The sequence below is a fragment of the Scophthalmus maximus genome, chromosome 19 (genome assembly GCF_022379125.1).
Source record: "Scophthalmus maximus strain ysfricsl-2021 chromosome 19, ASM2237912v1, whole genome shotgun sequence".
Lineage (NCBI taxonomy): Eukaryota > Metazoa > Chordata > Actinopteri > Pleuronectiformes > Scophthalmidae > Scophthalmus > Scophthalmus maximus.
Window position 1 is genome coordinate 8,387,278 of NC_061533.1, and position 15,736 is coordinate 8,403,013.

At 45.2% G+C, this 15,736-nt stretch overlaps 1 protein-coding gene across 3 annotated transcripts in view; it reads right to left on the bottom strand.

The window, feature by feature from the left end:
• sema6a (sema domain, transmembrane domain (TM), and cytoplasmic domain, (semaphorin) 6A) overlaps positions 1 to 15,736 on the bottom strand; it is a 101,171-nt gene that overhangs the window by 57,214 nt on the left and 28,221 nt on the right. For all 3 annotated transcript variants that reach the window (XM_035640216.2, XM_035640219.2, XM_035640218.2), the window contains exons 2-3: positions 959 to 1,115; positions 80 to 197 (exon numbers count right to left, since the gene is read on the bottom strand). In XM_035640216.2, coding sequence (XP_035496109.1) covers positions 80 to 197; positions 959 to 1,058 — 218 coding nt within the window. In that variant the 5' untranslated portion in view covers positions 1,059 to 1,115. The remainder of the gene's footprint in view (positions 1 to 79; positions 198 to 958; positions 1,116 to 15,736) is intronic.

Here is a 15,736-nt window from a genome sequence, read left to right on the forward strand (position 1 = left end):
GTATTTTCTCAGGATCCCCTCGGTGTGGAGAAAACACAAGTTTAAAAAACATCGGACAGACACGGCTATCATCACCCACCTGGCAGCGATGTACAACGTCCTGTTCATGATCATGATGAGCTGGATGTCCAGTCTGTGCCGCTGTGTGTTGTTCCTGCCAGGTTTGTGGCCTACGAATGCTGGATACTGCTTTGTGTCTGCAAGGAGAGGAGAAAAAAAATTATACATAACTGTAGTTACTATATTAATGAATTCATTCACGAGTTTAGGGTTATGACAGGAGTCTAATGGGTTTAAGCCCAAATGTCAGCCCATGTATCTTATCTGGATGAGAATGAGACCACAATGGTTGGCGGAGCTCCTCCTGCGATCATAAACTGTTGGCTTAAAAATGTGCTGCATTGTACCGCGCGGCCGCTCTATTGTTTGTGGCTTTGGCTGAAAGTGCTTGGTTTGGATAAAATAGTCTGACGGGGGAGCGGCACGTTGTGAGAACGGCTGGCCCCTGCTTCGGCTCCCCTGGCCCCCGAGATGCAGCATTACGCCCCGGAGAGAGTAGAACGAGAAAAGGCAATGACTGTATCTTCATAGCCCGCCACAGCGTTAACACTATCACACACAGAGCATTAGGATTCCAACGGAAAAACAGCAGATTATCCTTTGATGTTGGGTGGGCACCGTTTCAAATGCCGCTTCAAGACCCTCAGTTTGAAAGAGTGGGCACCAAATTACACTCCGTGCCTTCAGAATGCATTGAGTGGAGGAGGAGGTGGGGGACGCGAGGGGGAAGCGAGGGTCGAGAGGGATGCGGAGGAGCAAGAGGATAGAACAAGGAGTGACAAAGATACAGACGGGGGGGGGGGGGGATTTGTAAGCGGAAGACAAAGAGGAGAGGGAAAAGGAGTGCAGGGAGAGCATGACGAAGTGCCAGGAAAGAAAGAAAGAAGTTTATACTTACAGTTGCCGTGTGAGATGCTAATAGGCTCGCTGTCTTCGGGGAAGCCAGCCCCGGCTATTTGCAGTAGCGTGAAGTAGAGTAACAAGGCCTCTGACCTCATGGTCGCACCAACGCTGCTGCTGCTGCTGCTGGTCCTCTGCTACAGATTTTCCTCAGCCTGTACAAAGTTAGACAGAAGCGGTACACGAGGTGAGTTTCTGCCTACTCTGAGTGAAACAAAGAAATGCCGAATGCCAGGGGGGGAAAGGATTATTCTTCTTTTTCTTTTTTTTAAAGCAAGAAAAAAACAAAACGTCACGTCCACCTAAATTGGCTCTCTGTGCATTTTGCAGATTGCACGGTCCATCGCAGCTTGTCAGAGATATATTAATGTGCATTTTTGACGACTCAAGTGAGCTGCGTTGCAAGCGAAACAGAACTAATTGGATTGGGGTGGTGATATACAGTGCGTCACAGATCGATGTCAGGCAGAGAAGGTGACAGTGGCAGGGCTCTTGTTGAGATGAACCTGCTGTAAAGTTGAGGCGGTACCTGGAGACGGGGCAAGTGACTTATTTCCCACTTGTCATTTTCCAATAGGGCGGTCCCACACCCTAACGCCTTACAGGGCGATGACCACAGCATATTCGCAACGTTTAGGAGTCACCCGGAGGCTTGTGCCTTCCTCTCTTAACTCTTCCATCAAACGTCTCATCCCTTCGCTCTACCTTAACGATCAGCCCGTATATACGAGTTCATGAGCATCAATATAGCGGTCAACAATTATTTTCTATGAAAAAGATGAAGCCAACTGGACTCATGGGGTCCGGATGCGAAAATGTCCCACTCTCAACGCGTGTGTTGTGATTTTCCAGTTTCTCTGTTCTTTGTTTGGTGCAGCACTCACACACTGTATAGGCTAAATCTTGCTTAGAACATTGAGAGGGAGAGGTGTGGCCAACGGAGCATCCTGGTGCTAGTGTAACATCTAGTTGCAGTGAATATCATTTATAGCTGGTGAGTGCCTCTGTTCTCACTCGCAACTGTGACTGTTTATTTCCTGGAAAAGAGTTTCACCTGAATTCTTTTTCTCTGATTATCTACCGTAAAATCCTTAGAAAAACACTATGTCGTCCACAAGGTAATTTCCTAATGTGATGTATTCCTACTGAAGTGGATTTTATAGCGGACGTCCTTTCTTGTGTTGATGCAATGTTTTCATTGCGCAGACCATGGCAACTGAGCTTTTCGTCTCCTGCAGTTTGAGGCCACAAATTACACCCATAAATCACACAAGACAATTATTGCGCGTGTAATCTAATCAAGAATAAAGCATTTCATTTGCATAAAACACCTTCTTGGCTAGTTTTTTTTTTCTCTCCAGCTCAAGCTGAAGGGGTGAGATGTTGCCGAGCAGATAGAACACTGAGCTGCTTCGGGGATGAAGAGTTGAATGAAATTGTCTATTTCTTTTTCTACAGTTTGATAAAAAAAAAAACGAAGAAGAAAAGTTGTTTATCCCACGCTGTATTTTCATTCCCTATTGTATGTCTGAGGTGGAACGAACAGGGGGCAGGAAGGAGGGAGAACGAGAGGGAGAAGGGGAATTACTCTCTCTTTTCTTTTTCATGTCTCTCTCTCTCTCTCGTTCTCTCTCTCTCTCTCTCTCTCTCCATGCTCCTGTGAATCTCATTCAGGAGAGGAATGAAAACACTATTCACCAGGAGAATCACTTTAACACTGAGGAGAATGCCAATACTGAAGCCTGGATACGACCTTGATCTCAGGAGCTGCTCTGTCCCCCCCGCCCCCTCACTCCTTGGCCAATTCCTCATATACCGAACTCCATGTTTTTTGAAAAAGAAAAATACTCAAATGGATTCCCCCCCCCCCCAAACTCTCACCTTTATCACGCAGCAAAGGTTGACTGAGCTGCACTTGCACCGTGAATTCCAAATTGGAGTGTCCAAATTGTAAATGGAGAAAAAAAGGGCTTTTTTTTCTGCTCTCCATACAGTACAGAGAACCACTGTGGCGGGCAGAAATGTGGTTTTCCCCTGAACCTTAACCCGGAAGTCCTCCAGTAATTGAATGATGGACGAGCAGGAAGTGGCATGAGGCAGAGAGGTTTCGCCCTGAAGGAGCTCAACAAACACACGATGAATGACGGATGGAGGTCGAAGTGAACAGGAGAGCAAGATGTGGCTTGGCTACTGGAGTCGAATAAATGGGAATAAATCCATAATTATACTTTTAGACGGGGCTACATTACAGTATGTCACAACCAAATTAGAAACTATAGCTGCTTCTTCCGTATGTTCGTCGATGCCGCCGTGTCGGTTGAAAAAATCTCAGGAGATTATTAATCACACATTACCGACATTTACCGCGTGTTGAGAATAAGTGGCTGCTGGAGGCGAGGCACTGATCCTCCATCTATATCAATGAGTTGCTACAGGTTGCTAAAAACTGTGAGGCCAACCATCTCACACTGCCTCTTGTGATACACTAAATAAATTGAGCAGAGAAATGGCTTAAGTGAAACCCCTAAACCGCCTAGTGGCCCTTTCATCACCAGCTGCCACACATGAGTAACAGGAGGGAGCGACACAGTCTGTCTTTACGGAATTACTCTCTTTTTATGGAAGAGCAAATTGCTTGCTTGTGCAGTGTGTGTGTGTGTGTGTTACTTTTGTACAGTACTGCAGACGTATGCTTACACACACACACACACACACACACACACACACACACACACACACACACACACACACACACACACACACACACACACACACACACACACACACACACACACACACACACACACACACACACACACACACACACACACACACACACACACACACACACACACACACACAAACTGAGAACATGAGGGATCCAGGTATCGAGGCATAAACATGTGCTTAAACCCCCGCAATAAATTACCAACTACTAAAATCCACATTTGCGCAGTTGGAAGTGTGCGGATTTCCTCTCTCATAATAGCTCTCCTTGAAAAACAACCAAAGAGAAGACATGAAGAGTAACCATGGAGCCCTGTGCCTCCTCCTCGGGCTTTTAGTAGATAATAACATTTTGAGAACCTTAGCTGCTATTCACTTACATCCCCCACACACACTTTCGGTGATAGAGTAGGTGGTTGTGCATGCGAGAATGCGTGCGTGTGTATGGTCGTGTGTGTGTGTGTGTGTGTGTGTGTGTGTGTGTGTATTAAGCAGAAAGAGGAGAGTGGGGAGAGTTAATCAAGCTGGATGCTGGCAGGGGGCCACCAGCAGGTAACACACACACACAAACACACACACACACACACACACACACACACACACACACACACACACACACACACACACACACACACACACACACACACACACACACACACACACACACACACACACACACACACACACACACACACACACACACACACACACACACATTCTGTCACACGCTCAGTCACCTTGTGTTCTTGCTCGAAGAAAAAATACACTCAGTTTGAAGCAAAAAACAAAAACAACAAGAGCTCAAAACTATTCAATAAACAAATCCATACAACTCAAAGTAGACAAAAACAAACACTTACCAACACAGACACACACATTCACTTTCACTCCCAAGACCGAGCAGCCCCGTGGGGGCCGCCAAAACCAAACTGCATTAGCTTCAACAATAAACATATTATCAGGCCTAATGAGGTTATTACTTAGCTGTGGGTGCTCGCAGCGGGATAACACACATTTATTAGAGTGACAAGGTCAGACACAGTGGCCTTCAGGTGAAGAAAAGGAAGGAAGTGTTACCTAACGCTCGGCTACATGATTACTTCTCGAGCACAAACAAACACAAAAAAAAAAACGGCCCATCAGTCACACTTGGTTGGCCACATAGATCTTGAGAAAGTTCTCCTCAAAGCACCCCTCCCCCTGTGCCAGCCATCAAACTGTGCGATGAAGAGCAAGACTACCACATTTAATTACATCATCATCATCATTATCATCATCATGGTGAAAGGCTGAAACACGGACATATGGTTAAGCTGTCCATGTCCATCAGGAGAAACGGAAAGCGCAATGTCGTTGCAGAGCCACAAGGTCAGCAGGGGAAGTCGAGGGTCTGACTTGAGACAAATGTTCGTTATATGTATCCTACCAACAGTCAGCGTTGGTTTCTCTGAACCAAGATCGTGGCTGTTTCATTGCTGTAACCTTGACAAATTGGCTGTTATTAATATAACCATGGTGACCAAGGTTATCTAACCTTAACGTGATATAATATGAACCAAAACCATGATCTTTCCTCAACTTCAAACCAAATCGTTTTAATGCCAAAACCTAACCGAGCCTTGACCACGGCGGTGTGAGATCAAAATACTGATTATAGGCGTCGTGCGACGCACATAAGCGACCTCTTGTGTTCGTTTTGAAATGAGTCTATGTAACGGAGTTTGAACGGCTGCAATGTCTATGAGAGGACTCACATGGCACAGCTGTGTAGGACAGTTGACATTAATATGGTCGTATGTTCTGTCATCAGAAATTACTCCAAATTGTGCAATAGTTCATGTGATGTATTCAAACATGTCACCGCCAGACACGGTTGAGAAGTGGATCATAGCGGAGTCAGGAGGAAGTAGCAGCTATTGTAAACGCTGCGCGACAGTCCTGACGCGAACGCAGCTTCCTTGTGTTTATATTTGGCAGTCTGGCTAATGTCCACAGATTGGTGCTGAAGGTTTTACAGATGACAGGGATGCCAAAGAGCCGGGCTGGCTCTCACTGGCAATGTGCTGGTACAAGTCCATGAGTATTTGTAGCCACAGTTGATGGAGGAGCTGCTATTTGTGTCTTTAATTGAAACGATGCAACAGGAAGATGCAAGCGGAATGCCATTCACCATACAGGTATGGTACGTGTTGGATGAGCCAAATTAAGGAAACATACTTTTCCCTGTTACTTGATAATAATCCACCAGCATCACAGCTTTCCCAAGGACTATTTCAAAAAGAAAAATCCGAATTAACCGCTCACAATGTTTTGTGGAACTGACATTTTTTTTTGTATTTTTACAAAGACATTTAGTCATTTTTGAAATACTGTGATTAAATTAGGTCACCTGCTTTGTGTTTGGGTGGAGGCAAAAGAAAAACAGAAACAAAACTGGACAAATAAAATCAAAAGTAACTTCACACTTCCGTGGTTTCAGAGATAAACCATCCCTTTACACATGAGCGTGAGTAGTTAAAAGGGTGTCGGAGAGAGAGATGAGCAGTGTGTCTGTTTGTAGATTTTCCAGTTGCTGTTCATGGTTGCTGGAACTGAATAAAAGCAAAAGTGTTTTTACAGCCATGCAAATGACAGCGGGGTAATTCCAGCAACTTCAGAAGTTTTCTGCCGCGTGTGACATTCTCCCAGCATTACCGAGCAGGAACAGACCTCACGCCCAAGTGTGAACAAAGCACCCCCCAAACAGCAGACCACAATAAAACTATACACTTTTACAGCTCAGCCACATGAATACCATATCGCAAAAAAAAACAAACCCAACGGAGCTCCAGACCACACCTGCTCACGGGAGCGCCGGAGGAAATGGTGTTTGGGGTGAGGTGTGAAAGTAGAAGAGAAGACGACCAACGGAGAAGGTCGGACAGACAGCCAGGTGAGAATAATTCATTGATCCGCCATATGGGGATTTTTTAAAAATGGAACACGTCCAACCACCTACGGCTCCCAAATGGGGAGGATACCTTGGAAGGTGTTTACACTTGTCAGCCCCAGCCGGATAAATCAGAGAGAAAAGACAGGAGGAGCCGTCTGCCTGGACCCAGGAGGCCACGATAAGAGGAGAGAATGGAGAGGGGGGAACCTGTCTGTCCTTTTGAGAAGCCAAGGTAGCATGCAATATAAACACACAAAGACACACTTGCCCACTCGCACACTACCACAAATAATCCTCGAGCCATCAAAAAAGCACACTGCTGTGCACTTCCAACTTTTGTTTTTCATACTTTGTGCCTTTTTTTTTGTCTCAAATGAATATATGTATAAAGGCAATCCATCACGGTTAGATTATTAAAAGACAACGAAGTGGACATGAATGAGGCACCCCGTCGCCGTAGGCCCCTTTATTGAAACTGAAGCCCAAACGCAAGAGCGTTCCCCTTTTATGGAGGTGACGGATTGATCTTGGAGGCAGGCCAGAGACGACGAGAGGGGGGAAAAAGACAGCAGAACGGTCAGGAAACAGAAGCAAAGCGCCAACTTGGAATAACAGCAACCTAACAAAGACATCCAGTGGCTGGCGATAAGCGGCTGTCTTTAGAACTTTGCCTCCGTGATCTAAAAGCCATTATGCCTGGATACGCCTCTGTGCTCCTTAATCATTAAAAACAATTATCTGTCCTTTTTTTTTTGGAATGTACTGAGGTCACTCTTTGTAGCAAATTACAATAGATTTAGAAATAGGGAGAGTAAAAAGTAAAAGTACAACAAGAAGAGCAGGGGAAAATAAAAGATAGGCAAAGGAATGGGGCGAAGGGGAGGGCAGGTTAAAGGGTGTGTGCGGATAAAGCAGAAATCAATGGAGGGGAAAGATGAGGGGAGGAAAACTACCTACAAATTACTGCATTGTATTTAAAAGTAGGTCAAGAACAGTTGGGGCTGATATGAGGGCTCAACATTAATTTTTAAAAAAATGTTTAAAACGGAGTGAGAATTGCCTATAAATGTGATGATAAGCATGCCAAAATCTGGATATTTAACACTATAAAGAGGAAAGAAAATAAATTGAACAACTGGGAAATATCATCCAAACATGCATAATGTTTTGCTTGAGGCTGAGCTTTATCTCACCCTCACTATTTCTCTCTTCTTTGCCACGCTAGGACTTGTGAACAATGATTGGACGGACTGCCTTGAAATGTAGGGCAGATATCCGTGTGCCGGGAGGATGTACAGTATCCTGTGGTGGAAATCTGAAATTAAGATTGTAGATGCAACTTGGTTTGGGTATTTCATTGCAAGTGTTACAAACATTTGCAAAGGGATCCGGGTATCAAGACAGAGTCTACAAAGTCTGACGGGGGGAAAGCGTTGTCAGAGTGCAGTCGTATACTGTTATCAGTGTGGGAGACAGAAGGGTCGGGACTTTGATGATCCGCCCCCATGAAGTTTACTGCTGACTGTTGAATGAATTACCATAACATTTTTGGTACAGACATTAATATTACCCGCGGGATGAATCATCTGGTGTGAGGTTACCATTTGTCCAATCCTTGGTTTATAACCAAATACCTCCAAAACGGATGACACTCCCATGTACTTGCATTTGCCTGTTAGTGTGCTAACAGGCAAATGAACAAGTTGCACCTCTGATTCCGTTCCACCGGCATGCCATGTACAAACACATTCTCTTTATTAGGCCCAACAAAGCCTCTGTGTTCCTCCGTGAAAACAATTTATTATGGTACCACCAAAAAAAAAAAAAAAAAGGAAAAGGTGAGAGTGGTACAGACTGCTCCTTTGCTTTGTCTGGAAAAAGCCTTTACGAATCGAAACAAACCCCCACACTGTGTGACACACACACACACACACACACACACACACACACACACACACACACACACACACACACACACACACACACACACACACACACACACACACACACACACACACACACACACACACACACACACACACACACACACACACACACACACACACACACACACACACACACACAGGCCAAGCCAAACTCGCATTACACATGCAATGCTTAAAAGATTGACCCCCAAAATGAACACGGTTGCACATTTAAATATCAGAACCTTTCGCCGGACTGCCAATCATCACCGGCGATGATACGACCGGGGCGACTTAATCAATTTGGGAGCAGCTGGTACAGAGCTGTGTGGGGAGAGCGGAGAAAAACTGCTCCTGATAAGGAAATGCTCGGTAGCACATGGTCTTCTCTTTTGATCCAATTATCTCTTTGGTCTGATGGTTCTCGGTCTGCCGCTCTGAATGTCTGACATCACCCTGTTTATCCCTCTACTTTTTCTAGCCTGTACACATTTTGAGTAAAGTTCACCGTGGCTAGTGCTGCGTTTGATTCCGGTCAAAAGGGCAAAAGCCGTTGAGAGATACAGACTCTGTGTTGCTCCTGAGGTGCAGCGGGGAAGAAAAAGCAGTGCAAAAAACATCAGAATGTCACTGAGTTAAATGCCACATTAACTCCACAGAGGGAGAGATGCTGGAATGACTGAAGCGCAGTGCCCCATGGAGCAGCGATGGGGGTGTCGAGACTGTCACACAGCATAATGCACATTTTACTCGGGTACTCGCTTTTTGAAAAGCCGACTGCGGGGTGCCTTCAGGTGCCGCTGCGCCCTGCCAATCTGTGCTTAGTCATGATAAAGACGTCCAACCTGCATGGTTGGTGAGTCAAGTGATGCTTTAATTTAGGCTGCCTGGGGCCGACAACATGCGGCGATATGTTTCGAAATGTGCGGGAGCAGGTAAGACTTCAAGGAAGGGGTTAAGCGCACACTCTTCAAGCTCTCATCCTCAATAAACATCAGCTAAGCCCCTCAGCAGGGAAAAACATAGCAAAGAAATTAATAATCCAATTCTCTGGGCCTCTGGTTAAATATTTCCAACTGCAAAATGCATGAGCCCTAAACTGATCGGGTTTTTTTGTGTCATTCCTATTGAGAGCAGTGTGGAAGAAGCAGCTGAGGGACCCTCTGTTCCCGGGGTAGTTTTCTCACAAATAAAAGAGGATGAGCAATCAATAAAACAATAGCTGTAATTCTGGCCCGAGAGCTGGATGGTTACAAACCCTTTTCCTCACTCGGCCCTGAGCTGTAAATGAGAAAAGTCTCAGGTCTCAAAGTCGATATTCAACGGCGCCTCGCTAAGTGGTCTTACTATGGATGAAGCAGACTTGGGAGAGAGAAATGAGTATTTTCATCCTCGCTGGGCCTTGACTAAATAAAGTCATAATCTGTACGGTTAAAAAGAAAATCGTATGCGTAAGTATCCGCGACCAAAATGACCCCCGTTTCTGGACAGAGGCAGAGGCCTTGACGATGAAGCAGTGCACTCAGAGTATGTATATATATTTGTATATAAACGTATAATTTCCATTCCAAGGGAATGGAGATGCGCATGTGCTTTGACGCTCAACTCGTGAGGCTGTTGTATTGTTGTGTTCAATACAGCAGACACAGGATATAAGCGGGTGGCCTGCAGGGACGGAAAATAAGAGGTGTGATGGTTTTCTGTTGTCGTATCCATCTGGTGCAGCTTTCACATCTCGCCGTCTCCTGCTTCTTCATAATAGGTGTGCTTCGGAGTCTAACACGGTGTGATACCGCCTCTGTTCGTGCCTCGTCGTGTACCTAATGCACTCCTCTCTCTCTCTCTCTGTCGCCGTCCGGTAAGCTTTGCAGCACGTTGAACACTTTTTTTGACGATGCATTATAGTAACTGCAGGATCAGCAATGCATGATGGAGACACCGTATCACCACTTATACACCAAAGACCAGGGGAAAAATGTTTGAAAAAAATGAATTCATTGGACATGGTGAATACTGCTGCTCGATCGCACTTTCTACCATGTGTCTCTGTTTCAGTCACTCTGTCGACGCATGCAGCGTGATTTCATTTGATTTTTCTCCATCACAGAAAATCCTCTCAAGCTGTTAATGGCATTTTCTTGTTGAGCTCCCAGTTTATTTGATGCAGGTTCCATTATGCTAAGTGATTGAGTCGGCGTCCTCGCTGATAACTGGTTAGCTGACCTTCCGTTCCGCAGCAACATGCCTATCAGATCTGACTGAGCATGATGCTAATCTCCATTAGGGTAATGTGCTAAAGCCATGGATCGGTGGAGAGTATAGAGCACAAACTTTCTCGTTCTCTCTCTCTTTATGTGTCTCTGTTTCTTATTCACTTATGGTACAGGCCACCTTGTGTACTTTGTCTTTGTTCATTACATTTTCTCCTCTCTGTTTTCCTTTCCTTATATTTCCCCTTCTCTCGGGTTGCCCGCCCTCCCTGCAGCCAAACAACACATATATCCTCAGAATACAATAAAGCCCGTAATACCACAGACTCTGCTTTCTCTCCATTTTCCTCTATGACAGGAAACACATATTTATAATGGCGCACGGAATAAACTAAACACATTACGTTGTGTGTTAGCCCGTGATATTGTGATACTGATAACAGAGTATCTTGTTTTCTGTTAGTGCATCATATCCAATAGCATTATGAATCATCTCCGATAATCCAGGACATTCAATCCAGCTGATACACGAGGCCACAGCCACTGACTGACTGCACATTATACCACAGTAGTTATTGTATTGCCAATGTGCAAAATGAATCTGTCTGAATGCCGTTATCTCCGCGGACCATATTGTAGGAGTGATGCGGCTCACATCCAGCTCCAAACTAATGAACAAGATGTCAAGGCTCCGGAAGGCACATCATGGAGAGGCCCTGCCAGTGTGCAAAAATGAAATGTTTGAAAAGAAAATGTATTACAGAGTGCAGTGCAAATAAATGTTGTCAGTCTGCTGCAGAGTGGTCCATTACTATTGCTTCACAAGATGAGGTGACGCAGTACAGGAAATCCAATGATCAACTCGGACACGGTGAAGACTATAAAGACTATTTGCTGCTGGTGTTTTGGTTCAACTGCCCTATAGATAAATCAAAAATAATGGAAAATGAGAGTGCGCTTAAGATGTGAAAGGAGAGATTTTGATAAAGAAGAAAGGGGACGATACACGACAGAAGTGATGTAAGCGCGTAAACCTTCAGGAAACCGAAGTCTCTGTCGCTAAAACCTGATTAGAGCCAAGCCAATCAGTGCAATTAGACCACTTAGTGTGTCACTATACGCACAACGCTTTAGATTAGCATGTCTGTGCTCGCAAGTTGTAGGAAACGTCTCATGACAACAGGAACACGAGACTTGCTGCTGTACAGTCACGGCCCTGCTCGGTGGCAGACTCTGACGTTTAACATTTTTGACTGGGGAGAGACTAAATCCTTGTTTGTATCTACTCTCACATCATGCAGTAAAGTCAAATGTCCTTCCATAACCGTGTCTCTAAAAGGCATTGAATATTTTGTTGCCAATTTTTTTTAAAATTTCTGATCCAGAGCCGTCCGTCCTTTGCAAGTCGACAAATTTATGACCTCAACATGGCTCTGACCTGTGTTGCGATCAAGTCATTCATGAAAAAAAGGTCATAAATGAAAAAATATAATCTCTATGCAAAATGCTCAACCCACTAGCTACAAAGGCTACTTACCCGTGTAGGCCAATTATCCGTTAACAATCAACTATGAGCCAACAAAGAAAATCCCTTTAGGTTTGTACGCACATGGGGCTGGATTATTCGTTAACCTCGGTTAACTCAAGATGTGTTTATTGGCTGCGGTGCATGTGGCACTTTGGGCTCATTTGACAAGAAGTAGCATTTGCAACATGTTAGAAATTATTTAATGTCAAACAAGTCGTAAAAAACGAGAGCGTTCGCGCGACGGCCCCCGACGTATAAGTTCATGAACACTGAATGCCAGGTGCTCGTAATGAGCTGCATGAACACCGGTGCCACAGGAGATGTGCATTCTTTATGATGGGACCACAAAATCAATACGGGAGGAGCTGCTCTGCTGCTCCGCGAGTTCATCTATGCAGCAGTGTAAAAGACAGCCCCGGGATGAAAGTAGACGAGTTAAAAATGTTATGAGATCAGCGCGGGGGAGAAGAAACACAACTCCCCCCCATGTTCATCCTGTTGTAGTCTACCCTGAGTGATGTATCGGTGATGCAGGAGCCGATAGCACTTAAAACACTTGGCTGGTGTTTTGTTTTTTTAAAAGTGCATGATCTAATTGTTAATGTAACAGCATCGTGAAGGCATTGGGGGGCTTTTCTTACGGGGGGTCATTTTGAAACGAACATTGCAGCAGACTTTGGGGGCGGAACTTTACACAAAAGCAGTTTCAGGAGATAAAATCGGATATATACGGTAAGATATTCCGTACTGTATGGCGTGAGAGCACAGAGAGTCTGTTTGAACTGTAATGATGCTGTAATTACAGTGTACGGTTACGAAAAACACTGGTTGTGCTTGAGATCACACACTAACTCTGAAGTTGCGTCTAAATCGTGTTGGACCATGCGGAACATAAGTGACATTTGTGTTGAAATCATTATGAAGATGAAGCATCATGTAAGACTTACGAGATACAGTGTTCTCCGCGGCATCTCGCTCCCTCAGCCCTGCCCCTCCAGGACAGCGTGCCTTGCTCGTCTCCGTGCGCCGGCCTCCCGTCACAAATTTCAGCTGAGCGCGGCTGACGGTTCTCCGATAAGTAATTTTCCATGCTGTGTCACAGCGTCCTTGTGATCACTAACTTCTTATATCAGCTGTGTCATGCAATTTTTCTAATGGATATGTTGCATTAATTCATCGGCTGGGGCTATACATCATGGCCGTAAATTTCCCCTGCGGGGTCTCGGAGCAGATCTGAGCTGAGCGGTGCTGTCCCGTGCTGAGCGGGGCCAGACCCGGCTGCTTAGTTTGTACGGCTTTCAAAGAACTGACATAAAATGAAAGAGTGCCGGGCAGAAGTTTGAACTACTTTTCTTTTTAGTATACCAAACGGACCAAAAAAATGAAAACCGTTGACCGAAGATGTTTTTTCACGGGCACCGTTTCTGGGTGCTGGAAAACAGAACATATACAGTTCAACTCTATTCATTTATTTGAAATTTCATATCTTAACCGCAATTAAAGTATTATTTACTCAACCGAAGGAGCTTTGGAAACACTACAGTCACTGAATAAACATTTCCACTGTATAGTTTAACTGATATTAATCACGATTACACTTTTGGGTTTAAATTCATGAATGTCACCCAACAAAAATTAAAAAAAAAAATATGTGTGGTGAAGAGTAAACAATAAATGCATCACGATTCATTCAAAATTGCCAGAATACAAAATGAGCAGTGCATTGGAGGAACAGCCTGTTTGCAGTTTTTCAGATAACACTGCCAACTAGCCGAAAAAAACTCGCAGTCTGGAAGGTGGAAAATACAATTATTCTTTCTGTTCTATTCCCCTCTTTCACACCTAAACTCACAAAGTGCTGTTCCTCTCGAGTGATACAAGCGTAAACAGCCGCCCAGTTCACACTTACAAATCCTGATTTTCTTCTTTATGCCTTTTTTTATTTCAGCCACTCAACGGCAGACCAAGAGTTTAAGGTTACACCACATGTACGGCTTCTGGTATGAAAAAAAAAAACCCTCTACCAGTCACTGTAGCTTTCATCTCTGACCTCGTAACCTTCTAACCTCTTCCCGCATTCGTGGGCAACATCTGAAGATTTGAACATTTTACGACTTCCTGTCGGCATAAGGCCTGGAAGGTGCCGAGAGCGCGGCCCTGACCTGTTGCACTCCGTCCGAGCGATGATGACGGAGTGAGTGTGAGGAGACTGGGACGAAAAAAGACGCGCAGCAATGGGCTGTTTCCTTACGATGCACCGCGCGGTTATGCGCTTGCTCTCGCAGGTGTTGTGTTACAGTCAATCGGTCAGACGGTGGGCATGCGTCTACCTGCAGCTGCCAGGTTTGACACAGTGGAAACACCCCCGGGCCACCGGAGCCTGTCAAGCCCACTCATCGTGATGTTAAAATAATGCGAAGATTAGTGCTTCCTTTCAATCAAAACCGCATGAAAAACAAAATCAAGGCATCTCCTTGTCTGCCCGCCTCTTTTGTCTCTCTCCCCCTTTGTCTGACGCCTGCTCTGTCTGCCCGACTGACTGCCCGTCAGGTGCAAAATGATTTTGAACTGGCTTGTCCTAATTCTACGCTCTCGCAGTTCATGGAAAGATCTGAGGAGAGAGTTTAAAGAGAAGTTGGGGAACGGTTTACTGAAGTGTGCCGGAGAAGGGGGGCAGATTTTACGGAGAGAAAAGGAGCGAACAAAAAAAACGAACCTTTTATGGTTAAGCAGACACATCTATCACGGCTGTTTATTCAGGGGATGACGAAGTTATCATGTCAGTCTCAATCATGACAAAAGAACAGCAATGCTTTATAAAACCTACATGACTGAGAGCATGACGAAATTGGTTTATTACAGAGTCCCCAGCGAGCGAAATCCCCCAAAAACCAAAGGGGGGCAGACGTCGACCCCAAACTTCTGAAAGTCGGGCGAAAAAATATCTGCGTTATTAAACGCACGCAATCTGGCGACGGGGGCGAGGATGCTCACGGCGGGGAAGCGATGGTCCTGGCCAGAGCACTAGCAGCTCCTCTGCCATTACACCTGCATCCTGCCGACGGGCACAGGAGGAGAGAAATTTAAACCCCCACCCAGACCACCCGCCCGCACGCCCCGCCCCCACACACAGCAGGCTGTCTTGGGGAAACACTGCACTATATGATTATCTACATTAAGTATCCTTTGACAAACATCCGGCAAAAAATGACTTCTCATTTCCTTGCATGACTGTATATGTGGACAAGCGTGTGTGCACTCGAGTGCGTGTGACTCTGAGTGCGTGTGTTTTGTGCGCTCTAACTAACCATCTCCTTTCCCCATAGGAGGAGCAAGTCTGGCTGCGACTCCCTCCTCTGACACACATCGCATTAACATTTCATCCTGATTGTCTCTGTCAAAGTAATTCATCATCGTCGACTGAAAGACTGTGGCTGGAGCCGCCCCAGACTCC